The sequence below is a fragment of the Papio anubis genome, chromosome 12 (genome assembly GCF_008728515.1).
Source record: "Papio anubis isolate 15944 chromosome 12, Panubis1.0, whole genome shotgun sequence".
NCBI lineage: Eukaryota > Metazoa > Chordata > Mammalia > Primates > Cercopithecidae > Papio > Papio anubis.
This window is the reverse complement of record NC_044987.1, coordinates 123,252,631-123,266,722: the sequence shown is the minus strand read 5'-3', so window position 1 is coordinate 123,266,722 and position 14,092 is coordinate 123,252,631. Positions and strand designations below refer to the sequence as shown.

The 14,092-nt window shown below is 65.2% G+C and overlaps 1 protein-coding gene across 1 annotated transcript; it reads left to right on the top strand.

The window, feature by feature from the left end:
* Positions 1-1,196: 1,196 nt before the first annotated feature.
* B4GALNT4 (beta-1,4-N-acetyl-galactosaminyltransferase 4) lies at positions 1,197-13,076 on the top strand. The gene is made up of 20 exons (XM_003909311.3): positions 1,197-1,654; positions 3,729-3,832; positions 4,296-4,388; positions 4,480-4,575; positions 4,654-4,744; positions 4,820-4,920; positions 5,071-5,138; positions 5,364-5,442; positions 6,625-6,691; positions 6,797-6,931; positions 7,005-7,114; positions 7,238-7,338; positions 7,419-7,519; positions 7,589-8,492; positions 10,427-10,710; positions 10,875-11,028; positions 11,139-11,211; positions 11,301-11,454; positions 11,821-11,947; positions 12,622-13,076. The coding sequence occupies exons 1-20, from the start codon at positions 1,483-1,485 to the stop codon at positions 12,743-12,745; spliced, it is 3,138 nt and encodes a 1,045-aa protein (XP_003909360.2). The 5' UTR covers positions 1,197-1,482; the 3' UTR covers positions 12,746-13,076.
* The last annotated feature ends 1,016 nt before the right edge of the window (positions 13,077-14,092 follow it).

Genomic DNA, 14,092 nt, shown 5'->3' with positions numbered 1-14,092 from the left:
ATGAAGGCAACTTCTGGGCAATCTTCCACTGTGAGGTGGGGTCCACGTCCCCACAACCCACAAACTTGGGTGGCCATGGCGGCATGTGGCAACCTGGCAGGTGATTCCAAGAGGCTTCACTCTGTGTGCTGGACCGGCAGGCTGCCCCGGGAGCTGGGCGTGCAGGTGCCCTGGCCAACCACCCAAGGTGAGCCCAGCCATTCATGCCCAGGGTGCGCCCGCTCAGGGCAGAAGCCTCTGGATGGCTCCAGCCTGTCCCGCAGAGCCGGCCCCACCACTCACGTCTTCCCACGGGAGGCCAGCACCTAGAGAAGCAGAGAGGAGCTGTTCCCGAGTGCCCCGAGTTCCTGACCCACAGAGGACACCATCCGGCTGTGGACCCATCAAGTGTCCCAAACAGGTCTGCCCCTCTGCGGAACACAGGAACGCTGTAGTTGGACAGCACTGAGGTTGGGTGGTTTGTTACACACCCAGAGACAGCTGAACAGAGGGAGAAGAGTAGGGTCAAGCTGGCAGCTGGACAAGGGAAGTACTTGGGGGACAAAGGGATTGGCGGGGGTTGGTGCAGACCAGGCGAGAAAGGGCACAAAGGGGTACAAGGTCCCGGTGAGAGGCATGGCACGGTTACCTGCCTCAGGCCGCGCTAGATGGGGCGAGGGCCACCAGCTGGGGCCGCTCCTGCCGCCCAGACAGGCGAGATCCCGCAGCGACTGCCACCCCTGGGCTGAAGTCGGTGCTTGCCCACCCTCCTCCCGCCTCTCTCGGCCTCCCCCATCCCCACCCTCATTCCCCGCCCCCCAGCTCCCCGGGTCCCTCCCTTCCCTCCTCGTTGTCTGGCTCCAGTCCTTCGGGTCACTGTTCTCAGGAGGCTGCCCCGCTCCTAGTCGGGCTGTGCCCATCCCCTGCCGTCAGCCTCCTTACTTGTCCCCGGAGCCGCGCCTCCAGGGCTCCAGGTGACGCGCCCCGCACCCCCGTCCCCCGCATCCCTGCCCTCCGCCCCTGCACCCCGCGCCCCTGCCCCATCCCTGCCCACCCTCCTGCATCCCTGCTCCTCCGCTCCCACACCCGCGCCCCGCACCCCTGCCCCACCCCCGCGCCTGCCTCGGGTGCCTCCTACTCCTGCCTCCGCCTGCCGCCATTGGCTCCCTGGCTGGGCGGCCTGGCTCGGCCCGATTATCTCAAGGCGGCTGGGGCCTGATCCGCGGGTGGCAGCTCCAAGGGATGCTGGTCCCGCTGCCGCCCCAGGAGCGCGGAGCTGGAGCGTCAAGGGGGCACCGCGAGGAGGCTGCCCTCACCCCCTCGGGCCAGCCCAGGCCGAGGGAAAATTGTCGCGGCTCGGCATCTCCGGTGGCTGCACGCATGACAAAGGACTGACACAGTGGGGCTGGGTGAGTGCTGAGCGCGCGGCGCGGGCAAGGGCTGGGATGGCGGGCGGCGGGGGCCGGGGGTTGCAGCGGCGGCACACGCTGAGCGCGGCCTGCTATGGCGGGCGCGGCGGCCGCGATGCCGCGGCTCCCGGTGAAGAAGATCCGCAAACAGATGAAGCTGCTGCTGCTGCTGCTACTGCTGAGCTGCGCCGCGTGGCTCACCTACGTGCACCTGGGCCTGGTGCGCCAGGGCCGAGCGCTGCGCCAGCGCCTGGGCTACGGGCGAGGTACGGCGCGAGGGGCGCGGGCGGCGGGGGCCCCGGGGCGCGGGCCGAGCCTCCCACCGCACGGGGGTCTCTGCTGGGCCCGGCCCGCCCGGAGACCCCGCCCGCTGTTCCCCGCCCTGCGATTTGTGAGGAGGGGGCGCGGTTCGGCTCGGCCCGGACGCTGGATGACGTCCGCAGTGACGCGCGCGACCCTCTCTGGGAGGGACCCTGGCTTGGATCTGGTAGTGAGCGGCTGACGGTGGGCTCCCGGGGGATTCTCTGCCCCAGACCCTGCTGAGCCTTCCGAGAGGCCTTCTCAGGCCTCGCCTCCATCCCCTGCCCGCTTAGCAGGGCCTCAGTTTCCCCGTGTGCTGGGGACCCGGGCCCGGGCTTGGCGAAGTGGCCGGTGCAGCTGGGACGCTTCCCGGCGGGGGCGCCCTCGGTGAACTGTGCCAGTGTTGTGGGGGTCCGTGCGTGGGGATGGGGCCCAGCTTGCAAAGCCTGGCGTAAACTCTCCCGACCCCAACCCACAAACAAAGCAGATCGGGTCACGGTGAGCCAGCCGGGGTAGGGCCCCCTGGAGATGCTGATCTTTGACACACACCAGACAGGAAGGCGCAGATGAAAGCCTGGGGGGTGGGGGGAGAAGGAGGGACAAAATGCCCCCTCCTGAGGAGGAGGGAGGTTAGTGCCATGCCCAGACCAGGAGAGACCCCAGCTGGCTGCCTCTGAGCCTTCTCCAGGGAGCCGGGTGTCCTGAGGGGGCAGAACAATGATACTGGCGGGGGACACCTGGGCCACTCCACCTGCCAAAGCTCCTCTGTCTTCTCTTCGTGCGCTGGGAGGCCGGGACCCACACAGGCCAACGGTCTGGGGCTTGTCCCAACCCACATACCTCGCAGCTGCCACCCCCTCAAGAGACCCCAGATACTGCTGAATCCCTAAAAGAAGCTCCACCCCAGCTCTTAGCAGACAGGGCAGGATCCACAGCTGCCCCAATGACACAGAACAGAACCAGCCCCCTCCGCAGGAGCCTCTGTAGTTTTCGGAGCAGCGAAGGGATCTAAGCCCAATCTGGAGGGGGCGGATGCATAGGAATCCCCCTTCCAAGGACCCCTTGAGGCTAAGCGAGCTCCGCCCCAGGGCACCTGTACTACTTGCTACCTTTGAGGCCAGGGCCAGGACAAGAGGAACTCAACAGCTGCCCAGGGAGATGGGGAGTGAGCAGACTGTTCTGTCGGGGGAGCTGGGGCCAAAGTCGGGGGAGCCCCCCGAGGACCCTTCCCAGGTCTGCCTGTGGACATCTCTACTGCCTCCCCACAAGCCTGGGCAGGCCAGCTCTGCGCCCCAGCCCTCTCCACTTCCTGGACCTCCCTAAGCTGAGGACCTAGACATCCTGACTGCGGCCCCAGGGGGTTCCACGCCCTGGGACCTGAGCATCTGAAGGGATGCTTCACTTCACCCCATTTCTGCCCCTCCTGGTCCTCCTACCCAGGGACACTCAATCCAGGGCCACCCTCTGCTCCAGGGCCACGCCTGGGCTTCCGCATCCATGCCTGTCCCTCAGTCCAGACTTTGAGAGCTCAAATCCTTCAGGAGAGGCAGTGCCGGCTTTCCTGACTACAGTCCCTTGGCACTAACCCTGAGTTCTCAGTTCTGGTAAGGGAGGCAGACATGGAACACACCAGCACACAGAGAAAGTGCTGAGGGCACAGGGCAGTCCTGGGGTCTTCCTGGAGGCAGAGCCACTTAACAAGAATGGCCAGATGGGGGTGCATGTGGGTGCCTACACACACCAGCTGGCGCACCCAGCTTTCCTCCCTCACACCTGCTGGAGGTTGGGAACAGCCTGCTGGAAGGCTCAGCCCGGGCTGCCCCACCAGAGGTGGGGTGTGGAAGAAGTTGCCTCGCTGTGGGGTGGGGCATCTGGTGGTAGAGGACGCAGATGAGGAGAGATTTGGCTTTAGTGAGAGACACCACAGCCTCCTTGCCCTGCTCTGGCCATGTGGGTCCCCAGCCTGGCTGACCCCAGCAGCAGGCAGAATGGCCTTGGAGAGAGCCTGGGCCCGAGACAGGCCTCACGTGCCACCTGCAGATGGTGAGAAGCTGACCAGTGTGACCGACGGCCGGGGGGTCCATGCTGCGCCATCCACACAGAGGGTTGAGGACTCCAGTGAGAGCCGTGAAGAGGAGCAGGCGGTGAGCAAGGCCTTGGGGAGAACGCGTGTGCACGAGACGAGACCCCAAAGCCCCGAAGCCACTTGAGCATTGGTGTCTTGAGAACCTGTCCCTTCTGGAGGACACAGCAGGGGGGCATGAGACACAGGACATGTGGGTGGGGAGCACAGCATGGCTTGTCAGTGTGAGCTGCAGCACCAGGCATCCTGTCTGGAGCTCTGTGTCTGGGGGCTGCAGCAGGTGCATGAATGCACCAGCCGGTCAGTATGTGGGGTGGCTGGGCATCTGCTTGGGCGAGAGTGACCAGGGGGTCTGAGTGTACGTGCCGGGGCCATGGGTCAGGGTTTGCGCGGCTGTGGGCTCGCAGGCATTTAGGCCTGTGTGGCTCCATGTTGGAAGGGGTCTTTGTGAAGGTCTGTCTTGCCGTTTGTGACCTCCTCCCTGCCCTTCCAGCCCTGACCCCGCTGCCTTTTCTCTCCTGCAGCCCGAAGGTCAGGATCTAGATATGCTGTTTCCTGCAGGGGCTGGGAAGCTGCCACTGAACTTCACCCATCAGACACCCCCATGGCGGGAGGAGGTGAGCTGGCTCAGCCTGTAAGGGGCTGGGAGGCAGGGCGGGGCTGGGGGGGCGGCGGGCCGTGCAGAAGGTAAGGCCCCCCGATCCCCAGTACAAGGGGCAGGTGAACCTGCACGTGTTTGAGGACTGGTGTGGGGGCGCCGTGGGCCACCTGAGGAGGAACCTGCACTTCCCGCTGTTCCCTCATGTGAGTGCCGGGGTTGGGGGGTGCAGGGCGGGCAGGGCACGCAGGGGGCTTCGACAGCAACAGTCACTGCCCCCTCAGACTCGCACCACCGTGAAGAAGTTGGCCGTGTCCCCCAAGTGGAAGAACTATGGACTCCGTATTTTTGGTTTCATCCACCCAGCGAGGGATGGTACGGGGGTGAGGGTGCCCTGGGGGAGGGGTGTCGTGAGGCTGCACCCCCCCTGAGCCTAGTCTTGTGGACTAGGAGACGTCCAGTTTTCTGTGGCCTCAGACGACAACTCGGAGTTCTGGCTGAGTCCGGACGAAAGCCCCGCTGCTGCTCAGCTTGTGGCCTTTGTGGGCAAGGTACCCCCACCCCACCCCTGGTGTCTTCCCAGGCCTCCTGCAGCTCAGTCACCTGTCCCCACCAGCCTCTTGGGAATGAGGACCCGATGGGTTTGGTGTCCCCAGGGAGAGAGTGAACCCCCCCGCCGCCCCTCCCCTATCACCCCCCAGACTGGTTCCGAGTGGACAGCGCCTGGAGAATTCACCAAGTTCAGCTCCCAGGTGTCCAAGCCCAGGCGGTGAGTGACTGTGGGGTGCATGTGCATGCACTTGTGTATTCGTGGGAGGGGGCTACGTGGTGTTTCCTTACCCGGTGCACGATTGCACACACTCTGCACAAGCACCCGCCCAGCCCAGCTGCCATCCTCCTGAGGGCCAGCCCTGAGGGGTGTGGGCACCACCTGTCCCCTTCCCTGGCTCCACTATGCATGGCGGGGCCCAACCCTTGCTCCTCGTGTCCCCAGGCTCATGGCCTCCCGGAGGTACTACTTTGAGTTGCTGCACAAGCAGGACGACCGCGGCTCGGACCACGTGGAAGTGGGCGTGAGTGCCCCCCGCCCCCGGGAGTTTCTGGAGACTCCACTTCCGCTGCCTCCCTTCAGGACAACTGCAGTGGAGTCCCCGTCCCAAAGCTGACAAAGCAGTTGGTCAGGGCCATGGGCCTGAGGTCAGGAGGGTCTGCTCCGCCCTCTTGGGGGGCTCGGTGAGGCCTCACTAGGAGTCACCTTTGAGTAGAGTCTTGAGAGAATGGAGACATTCAGTAGGGAGATGTGGGGGGCAGATAATTTGGGGTGGGGCGTATGGCGGGTGAATTCTAGACCACGAGAGCAGCGAAGGAACAGACCCAGCAGAGGAAGCGGGTCTTTGAGACTGGGAAGGCTCTGGTGGCCAGACCAGGCGGGGCCTGAGCACCACTCTGCACAGATAGGGCTTTGTCCTGAGAATGAGGCCATGGCATTTGCATTCCAGGAAAAAACCCCTGGCCACAGAGTGGAGAGAGCCTGGGGGAAGGGTTTTTACTGTGGCCTTTGGTCCTCGAACCCAGGGAGGTGGCTGTGGGGATGGATGGGGGAAGCGGAAAGGGGTTACACAGCAAGGCAGAGGGCCTGGAGCCTGGTGGGTGTTGCGGGCTGCTCCGTGGTGCCTGTGTCTGGTGTGTGGAGGGCGCGTTTCACCCCAGCTCAGCTGGGCAGAGGGCCCAGGCTGGAGACAGGGGTTTGAGGTGGTCTGTGGAGGCCCCAGGATGAGGTGGGAACAGAAGGACCCTGGAGCCCCAGCTTGGCGGTGGGGGCAGAGTGGAGAGGGAATCCAGCCCGGCCCTTAGGGGGCCAGCAGTGACCTCACTGGGAATGGGCAGGGTTGGAAGTCATAACCTGAGGCGGGCAGGGGGGCGGACCTCAGGGAGGGAGGGAGGAGGGGGAGGGGGGCCTCAGGGAGGGAGGGAGGGAGGGAGGGATGAAAGGAGGGGGGCCTCAGGTAGGAAAGGTGAGGAAGGGAGTATGGGGAGGTCTGGCCCTGCTCCCAGGGCCCCTCAGCTTTCTAGGCTTCCTTCCCCAGCTTCCCTGCTGCCCCTTGTTGGAACCCCCGGACCCCTCTACCATCTCCCCTCCTGCATCCTTTAAGGGATTGGTCCTACTAGTCCCCCGCCCTGAGCCGGGGTAGACCCTTTCTTCCCTGGACCCAGCCACTGCCCTGCCCCTGACGCCCACCCTCTCTGCCCCGCAGTGGCGAGCTTTCCTGCCCGGCCTGAAGTTCGAGGTCATCAGCTCTGCTCACATCTCCCTGTACACAGGTGCGCGGGCGCCGCTGGGGATGTGGGGCTCCTTGGGATGGGCTCTGGGTGGGAGCGGGAGGAATGGAGGAGTCTGAGCACACCCTGGAACCCCTCTTCCCCCAGATGAGTCAGCCCTGAAGATGGACCACGTGGCCCACGTCCCCCAGTCTCCAGCCAGCCACGTGGGGGGGCGTCTGCCGCAGGAGGACACCAGCGCAGACATGCTGCGGCCAGATCCCAGGGATACCTTTTTCCTCAGTGAGAGGGGGCCCGCGCGGGGGCGAGGGCGGGGGTGCCTGCCCCAGCCGCCCCATAACCGCACCTCCTGCAGCTCCGCGCATGGAATCTTCGAGCCTGGAGAACGTGCTGGAGCCCTGTGCCTACGCCCCCACCTACGTGGTCAAGGACTTCCCCATCGCCAGATACCAGGGACTGCAATTTGTGAGTGCGGGTGGAGACCTGGTCTCCCGTCCGGGACTCCGCGGAGCCTTCTCCAGCCCCTTGGGAGGCCGCCCCGGGAGGTCCCCGCCCTGAGCCCTGAGCCCGCCTCCTCCCCGCCCCCAGGTGTACCTGTCCTTCGTTTATCCCAACGACTACACCCGCCTCACCCACATGGAGACGGACAACAAGTGCTTCTACCGCGAGTCTCCGCTGTACCTGGAGAGGTGGGCTCGCAGCCCGGCTGGAAAATGCGGGGCGGGGCGGGCAGGGCGGGATCGGCTCTGATGCTTCCGCTCCGCCCCAGGTTTGGGTTCTATAAGTACATGAAGATGGACAAGGAGGAGGGGGACGAGGATGAAGAAGAGGAGGTGCAGCGCCGAGCCTTCCTCTTCCTCAACCCGGACGGTGAGTGTCCGCAGCGCCCCCAGCCCTTACCCACCCGCGCAGGGAGCTTCTGACCCGCGTTTCCCGCAGACTTCCTGGACGACGAGGACGAGGGGGAGCTGCTCGACAGCCTGGAGCCCACGGAGGCGGCCCCGTCCAGGAGCGGCCCCCCGTCCCCCGCCCCAGCGGTCCACGCGGAGCCCGGAGCCACCCCTGCTCCGCCAACCCCTCCCCGCCCCCGGGACGAGGGGGCCCCCAGGCACTCCCGGGCCCTGAGCTGGGCCTCCCGCGCCCGCCCCTTGCCGCTCTTCTTGGGCCGAGCTCCGCCCCCGCGCCCTGCAGCGGAGCAGCAGCCCCCGAAGGTGTACGTGACCAGGGTGCGGCCGGGACAGCGGGCATCCCCCCGGGCCCCAGCGCCGCGCGCGCCCTGGCCGCCCTTTCCCGGCGTCTTCCTGCACCCCAGGCCTCTGCCCAGAGTGCAGCTGCGGGCGCCCCCACGCCCACCCCGGCCCCACGGCCGCAGGACCGGCGGCCCCCAGGCCACACAGCCGAGGCCCCCAGCCAGGGCGCAGGCCACCCAAGGGGGCCAGGAGGGCCAGGCGCGCACGCTGGGACCTGCGGTGCCCACAGTGGACTCAAACTTGTCCTCCGAAGCGCGGCCCGTGACCTCCTTCCTGAGCTTGTCCCAGGTGTCCGGGCCACAGCTGCCCGGGGAGGGCGAAGAGGAGGAGGAAGGGGAGGACGATGGGGCCCCGGGCGACGAGGCTGCGTCGGAGGACAGCGAGGAGGCCGCGGGCCCGGCGCTCGGACGCTGGCGTGAGGACGCCATCGACTGGCAGCGCACGTTCAGCGTGGGCGCCGTGGACTTCGAGCTGCTGCGCTCGGACTGGAACGACCTGCGGTGCAACGTTTCGGGGAACCTTCAGCTGCCGGAGGCGGAGGCTGTGGACGTGGCGGCTCAGTACATGGAGCGGCTCAACGCGCTCCACGGCGGGTATGGGGCCGGCTCAACGCGCGCCAGGGCGGTTGTGGGGCCGGGGACAGCCGGGGAGAGGAGGTCCTGGCCTTGGTGGGCCCCTCAGACCTTCCCCAGGGCTCAATGGTGTACCGGCCTGGGCTGAGGCACCGCCCCCCACCCCAGCGAAGCCCCAGGTTCTCCCCTTCCTTCCCTGTGTCCTGACTGCCCAGGGCACTTGTCCAGCCTCAGGGACCTCCCTGGAGCCCCACCCAGGGCTGGCGCCTCATCCTTGCACCTGCGAACCCCACTTCTGTCATCCTGGACCTGGGCCCAGGGATGAGTCCAGGCTACATAGGTCAGCGTCAGTCCCAACCAGTTGCTGGGCAGACAGCCCCATTCAGGGGCCAGGCTGAGACACTTAGGGCAAAGCTCAGGACCCCTGGACCCCTCCTCCTCTCCCCTGGCAGTGCCCCTGGGTGTTCCCAGGTGCTCAGGGCCTGACTGCAGAGGAGGGTGCAGGGCTTCTGCCCATTGGCCCCTCTGCTCTCCCCCAGGCCCCAGGAATCTAGTGCTGTCTGCCCTCTCTGCAGGCTGGCGGGGGCGAGTGGGGAGTCTAATTTGGCCTCCGGGAGGCCTGTGGCATCCTAAGAAGAGGCAGCATCTGTTGTGCCCAGCCTTGAAAGCGAGTTAGGAGCTGCGCAGTGATGACAGGCAGAGGCAGGGTCAGAGGATGGAGGCAGAGCTGGGACTGTTTCTCCTGTGCGTGATGGAAGGTTGTGAGCAGGGCAGGAATTCCACCGGTTTGGGTACAGACAGGTGTGCCGCTGCCTGGAGGGGAAGGGATGGTGGTGGTGGTGACTGACAGCCTGGAGCCCTGGGGGGTGGGTGCTGGATTCAAGGTGGCTCAGAGGGCACGCCTGCCCCTGGCTCTAAGCTTCCTGAGAGCAGCTCATCATGCCATGGAGGCCTCATGGGATGGTCATTGTTGTGGTCCCACCTTTGCACACTTGGGTGTGGCTCAAGGAGCAACAGTGTAGAGAGACCAAGAGCATTTGGGGCAGGAGGTCTCTGACACTCAGGGCTTTGGGGTGGGGAAGGACAGGAATTGGAGGGAGGCCTCGGACCTCTCGGCACCCAGGTGGGCGTCCCCCGGTGAAGGGCACAGACTGCCAAGGGAGGATGTGAGGCCGACTGAAGAGAAAGCGTCGTCTAGGGCAGGATCCTATTTTCTCCAGATGAGGAGAGCAAAGTGGAGGGAAACTGAGGTTATCGGCTGGGCAGAATGAGGAGGAAGGGGCCGGGAACAGGCTCCCAGCATTGAAGCCTCCTCCACTCGGGGATCAGGACAGGCCCAGAGCTGCTGCCTGGGGGAAAGGGGTTCCGTGAAGGCACGGGGCGGGCGGGGAGGGCTTCTCAGAAGAGGTGACCCAGGGCCTGGAAGAGGAGTGGCTGGGAGGGCTGGGGCAAATATCCCAGGCAGGGGACTCCTCAGGACAAAGGAGAGGAGACAGTGGCTGTGCCTGAGGAGGAGTCTGCTACCCCAGTAGGAGGGGAAAATTGAAGGCCACAAATTCGACACTGCTTAAGGTCCTAGAATGCCATAGAAGCCGTTTGAACCTTGTCCCATGGGCAGTGGCCAACTCCTGAAGGTTTCTGAGCAAAGGGGTAACAGGACAGCTGGACATGTCATAAATGTCACCTGGGATGTGCATGGTGGCCAGGAGGCCCGCGAGGGGATGAGGATGGGCCTGGGCTTGCTGGTGTGCCCCCAGTCCTGCCCCGACCCTGGAGGGGTGGCTGGAAGGTGGACCTGCCTGCTGGGCCTGCCTGGAGGGGCAGAAGCTGTGCCGCGGAGCCCGCAGCCTCCCGCAACTCCAAGTCAGCTGAGTTTCTGTGGCCAGGGCGGCCCAGGGTTGCGGGTGGGGTGCAGGCTGGAAGCCTTCCTACCGGCTGACCACCCAGCCTTGCAGGCGCTTCGCGCTTCTACGCATTGTGAACGTGGAGAAGCGCCGGGACTCGGCGCGAGGGAGTCGCTTCCTGCTGGAGCTGGAGCTGCAGGAGCGCGGGGGAGGCCGCCTGCGACTCTCCGAGTACGTCTTCCTGCGGCTGCCGGGAGCCCACGTGGGGGATGCAGACAGAGGAAGTCCCGAGCCCGCTCCCGCGGCCTCTGTGCGCCCCGATGGCCGCCCCGAGCTCTGCCGGCCACTGCGCCTGGCCTGGCGCCAGGACGTGATGGTTCACTTCATCGTGCCAGGTGTGCAGGGCGGGCTCGGGGTCTCCGGGAGACCGCGTGGGAGGAATGTGGACCCTAATGACTAGGAAAGGGTGTGGGTGTCCGGGATGAGGTTCTTCGGAGCTGGGAGGCCCCAGCATACAGTCAGGGTCGGCTCAGCGCCCCGCCCCCCATTTCTCCTCCAGTGAAAAACCAGGCGCGGTGGGTGGCGCAGTTCCTGGCGGACATGGCTGCGCTGCACGCGCGCACCGGGGACTCGCGTTTCAGCGTCGTCCTGGTGGATTTCGAGAGCGAGGATATGGACGTGGAGCGGGCCCTGCGCACTGCGCGCCTGCCCCGGTAACGGCCCCTACTTCCACCTGGGCGGACCCAGCGCACCTTTCCTCCCCGGGAGGTGGGTTTCTCTGACCCCACCCCCAGAGATCGTGCCTGTGACTCCTCCTCCCCAGGTACCAGTACCTGAGACGAACCGGGAACTTCGAGCGCTCCGCCGGGCTGCAGGCGGGAGTGGACGCGGTGGAGGTCCGAGGGCCAGATGGGGGTCGGGGAGCAAAACGGGGCGTATCCGGGGAGGAGCGGAGGGCGGGGCTCAGACCTCCCGCACCCCCCAGGACGCCAGCAGCATCGTGTTCCTCTGCGACCTGCACATCCACTTCCCACCCAACATCCTGGACGGCATCCGCAAGCACTGCGTGGAGGGCAGGCTGGCCTTCGCGCCGGTGGTCATGCGTCTGAGCTGCGGGAGCTCGCCCCGGGATCCCCACGGTGAGGCCCCAAGCGCCCCACCCTGTGATGGCAAGGTTCCCACCAACCGCCACGGTAACGTCCAGGAACCCGGGGCCTCTCAGTCCCCAGGGGAGGCCTGGGAGTCCATCAGTGCTCCCCGTAGAGCCCAGAGCCCCAGTCCCCCGGCACCAGCACACCCAGGGCCATGCGGGGGTCCCCGGGGACCTCCTGCAGTATCCTGCGTTTATGCATCGCGCTCCAGGGTCATTACCGGGCACCGCCGGAAGCCCCCATGGTGATGGGACCCTACCCCTGAGGCCCTCCCGAGGTCTCCTGGCGGCCCTTTGCGGGGAGGCCTTGCAGGACCTGGTCTGAAGGGCAGCACTCCTCACCCGCCCGCCCCAGGTTACTGGGAGGTGAACGGCTTTGGCCTTTTTGGGATCTACAAGTCGGACTTTGACCGGGTCGGAGGCATGAATACGGAAGAGTTCCGAGACCAGTGGGGGGGTGAAGACTGGGAGCTCCTGGACAGGTGACCGCCTCCCACTCCCCTGAACCCTGCGTCCTCCTCGGAATGAGGAAAATGGTGCCCACATGCTGAGAGAACTCTACCCTTCCCCATCTTCCCAGTATCCTGCAGGCTCAGAGAGACCCCCTCCACCCGAATCACTCCTGAGACCCTGTCCCACCCCCAGGTCCTGCAAGCTCAGGGACATCCCTGAACCAGCTCTGCCCCCGATCCTGTAGGCCTTGGGTGGCCCTGAGTCCCCAACCTCCCACTAGGGCCCTGGAAGCTGGAGGCAGCCCTGACACCCCCAGTCCCTGGACCAGGGTCCTGATCACCTCTCTCTGCCCCCAGCCCCGGGTCCCGACCACCGTTCTGTCTGCCCCCGGCCCCAGGGTCCCGACCACCTCTCCTCTCTCTGCCCCCGGCCCCGGGTCCTGATCACTTCTCTCTGCCCCTGGCCCCGGGGTCCTGATCACCTCTCTGCCCCTGGCCCCGGGGTCCTGACGCCTCTCTCTGTCCCCGGCCCCGGGGTCCCGACCTCCTCTCTGCCCCTGGCCCCGGGGTCCCGACCACCTCTCTCTCTGCCCCCTGTCCCGGGTCCTGATCACCTCTCTCTGCCCCTGGCCCCTGGGTCCTGACCACCTCTCTCTCTTCCCCCTGCCCTGAGTCCTGATCACCTCTCCTCTCTCTGCCCCCAGGGTCCTGCAGGCAGGGCTGGAGGTGGAGCGACTCCGGCTGCGGAACTTCTACCACCACTACCACTCCAAGAGGGGCATGTGGAGCGTCCGCAGCAGGAAGGGCTCTCACACGGGGGTGTCCTGAGGACGGGCAGCCCCTCCCAGCCCCGGTGGGAGTCCGGAGGCAGCTGCTGGGGGCTGGGCTTTGAGCTTGGTCCCGAGGGACCCGGCAGGGCTGGTCAGGGGGGCACAGCCACCACCTGTGCCTGTTCCTCTCTGGCCCACTGGGCCCCAGCGTCATGCCCCTCCCTGGAGAGGCAGCCTTCACAGCGGGTCAGGGCCTGGCCTTGGTCCCCACTCTGCGATGATTTCTGTGAAATTTTGCTGTAGCGACGACATTGTTTTCAGGATTTCCAAGAGTTCTGTCTGTTCTGTTTTTTATTCAGAATGAAATGAAATATTTTTTTTAGTTCTGACTTGTCCTCTGTGCCTGTTCTCTTGAGAGGTGGAGTCCTCACCACTGGGGGACCCTGAGCACGACCTCCTGACTTCCAGCGGCAGCCCTTCCAGACCCCAGCTTCTCCCACCCCCAAGACCACTTTCCCCTTCCTGCCTGTGAGGTTCGGTGCCCAGCCCTGTGGGGAGGGGGCTTCCGACTTCTTCCTCCCGCCCTGTGTCTGTGGGGTCTGTGCCTGCTGATAACAGACATAGACAGCACAGGGCCCCCCCACACTGGGGCGAGGAATGAGCAGTCACCGCCACAGTGCCCCATTCTGCAAACAGAATCGGGTGTCAGTCCCACCCCAGCCTCCTCTAGGGTGGAGGAGCTGTGTGCACCCAGGTGAGGCATGTCTTGTGCTGGGGCTGGGGGTGATCAGGCAAAACTTGGGGTTGCCAGAAACAGAAACCCAACTCGAGCCAGTGAAGCCATAATCAGGGGGCCTGTATGACTTTGGTACCTTCAAGGTCAGGGTCAGCAGGGCACCAGAGAAGGACTGACTCAAAGGCTGGTCGAAGCCCACTCCTGCCTTGTCTCCTCTCTGCCCGTGGGTCCAGCTCGGTCCTGGCCTGGGCTGGGTCACAGGAGGGAGGCTGTACTCTGCCAGGCACCGAGTGGCCGTGTAAGTTCCTTATGGCTGCTGTAGCGAATTGGCACAAGTGTAGTGGCTTAAAAAATTTTATTATCTTACAGTTCTGGAGATAAAAAGTCCTAAAATTAAGGCTGGCACAGTGACTTATGCCCGTAATCCCAGCACTTTGGGAGGCTGAAGCGGCCGGATCCCCAACCACAGTGGTGTGTACCTGTAGTCCCAGGTACTTGGAAGGTTGAGGCAGGAGGATCACCTGAGCCCAGGAGGTCTGGGCTGCAATGAGCTGTGATTGCACCACTGCACTCCAGCGTGGGTAACAGGGCAAGGCCCTGTCTCGGAAAAAAAAAAAAAAAAAGGCCAAAATTAAGGTGTCAGCAGGGCTGGTTCCCTCTGGAGACTTA

Excerpts from the sequence above, each read along its gene's own strand:
- B4GALNT4 (XM_003909311.3), top strand. The coding sequence starts at position 1,483 with ATGGCGGGCGCGGCGGCCGCGATGCCGCGGCTCCCGGTGAAGAAGATC. Across the intron at positions 3,833-4,295 it reads GCCGTGAAGAGGAGCAGGCG|CCCGAAGGTCAGGATCTAGA; the intron begins GTGAGCAAGGCC and ends TCTCTCCTGCAG. Across the intron at positions 7,115-7,237 it reads GATACCAGGGACTGCAATTT|GTGTACCTGTCCTTCGTTTA; the intron begins GTGAGTGCGGGT and ends CCCCGCCCCCAG.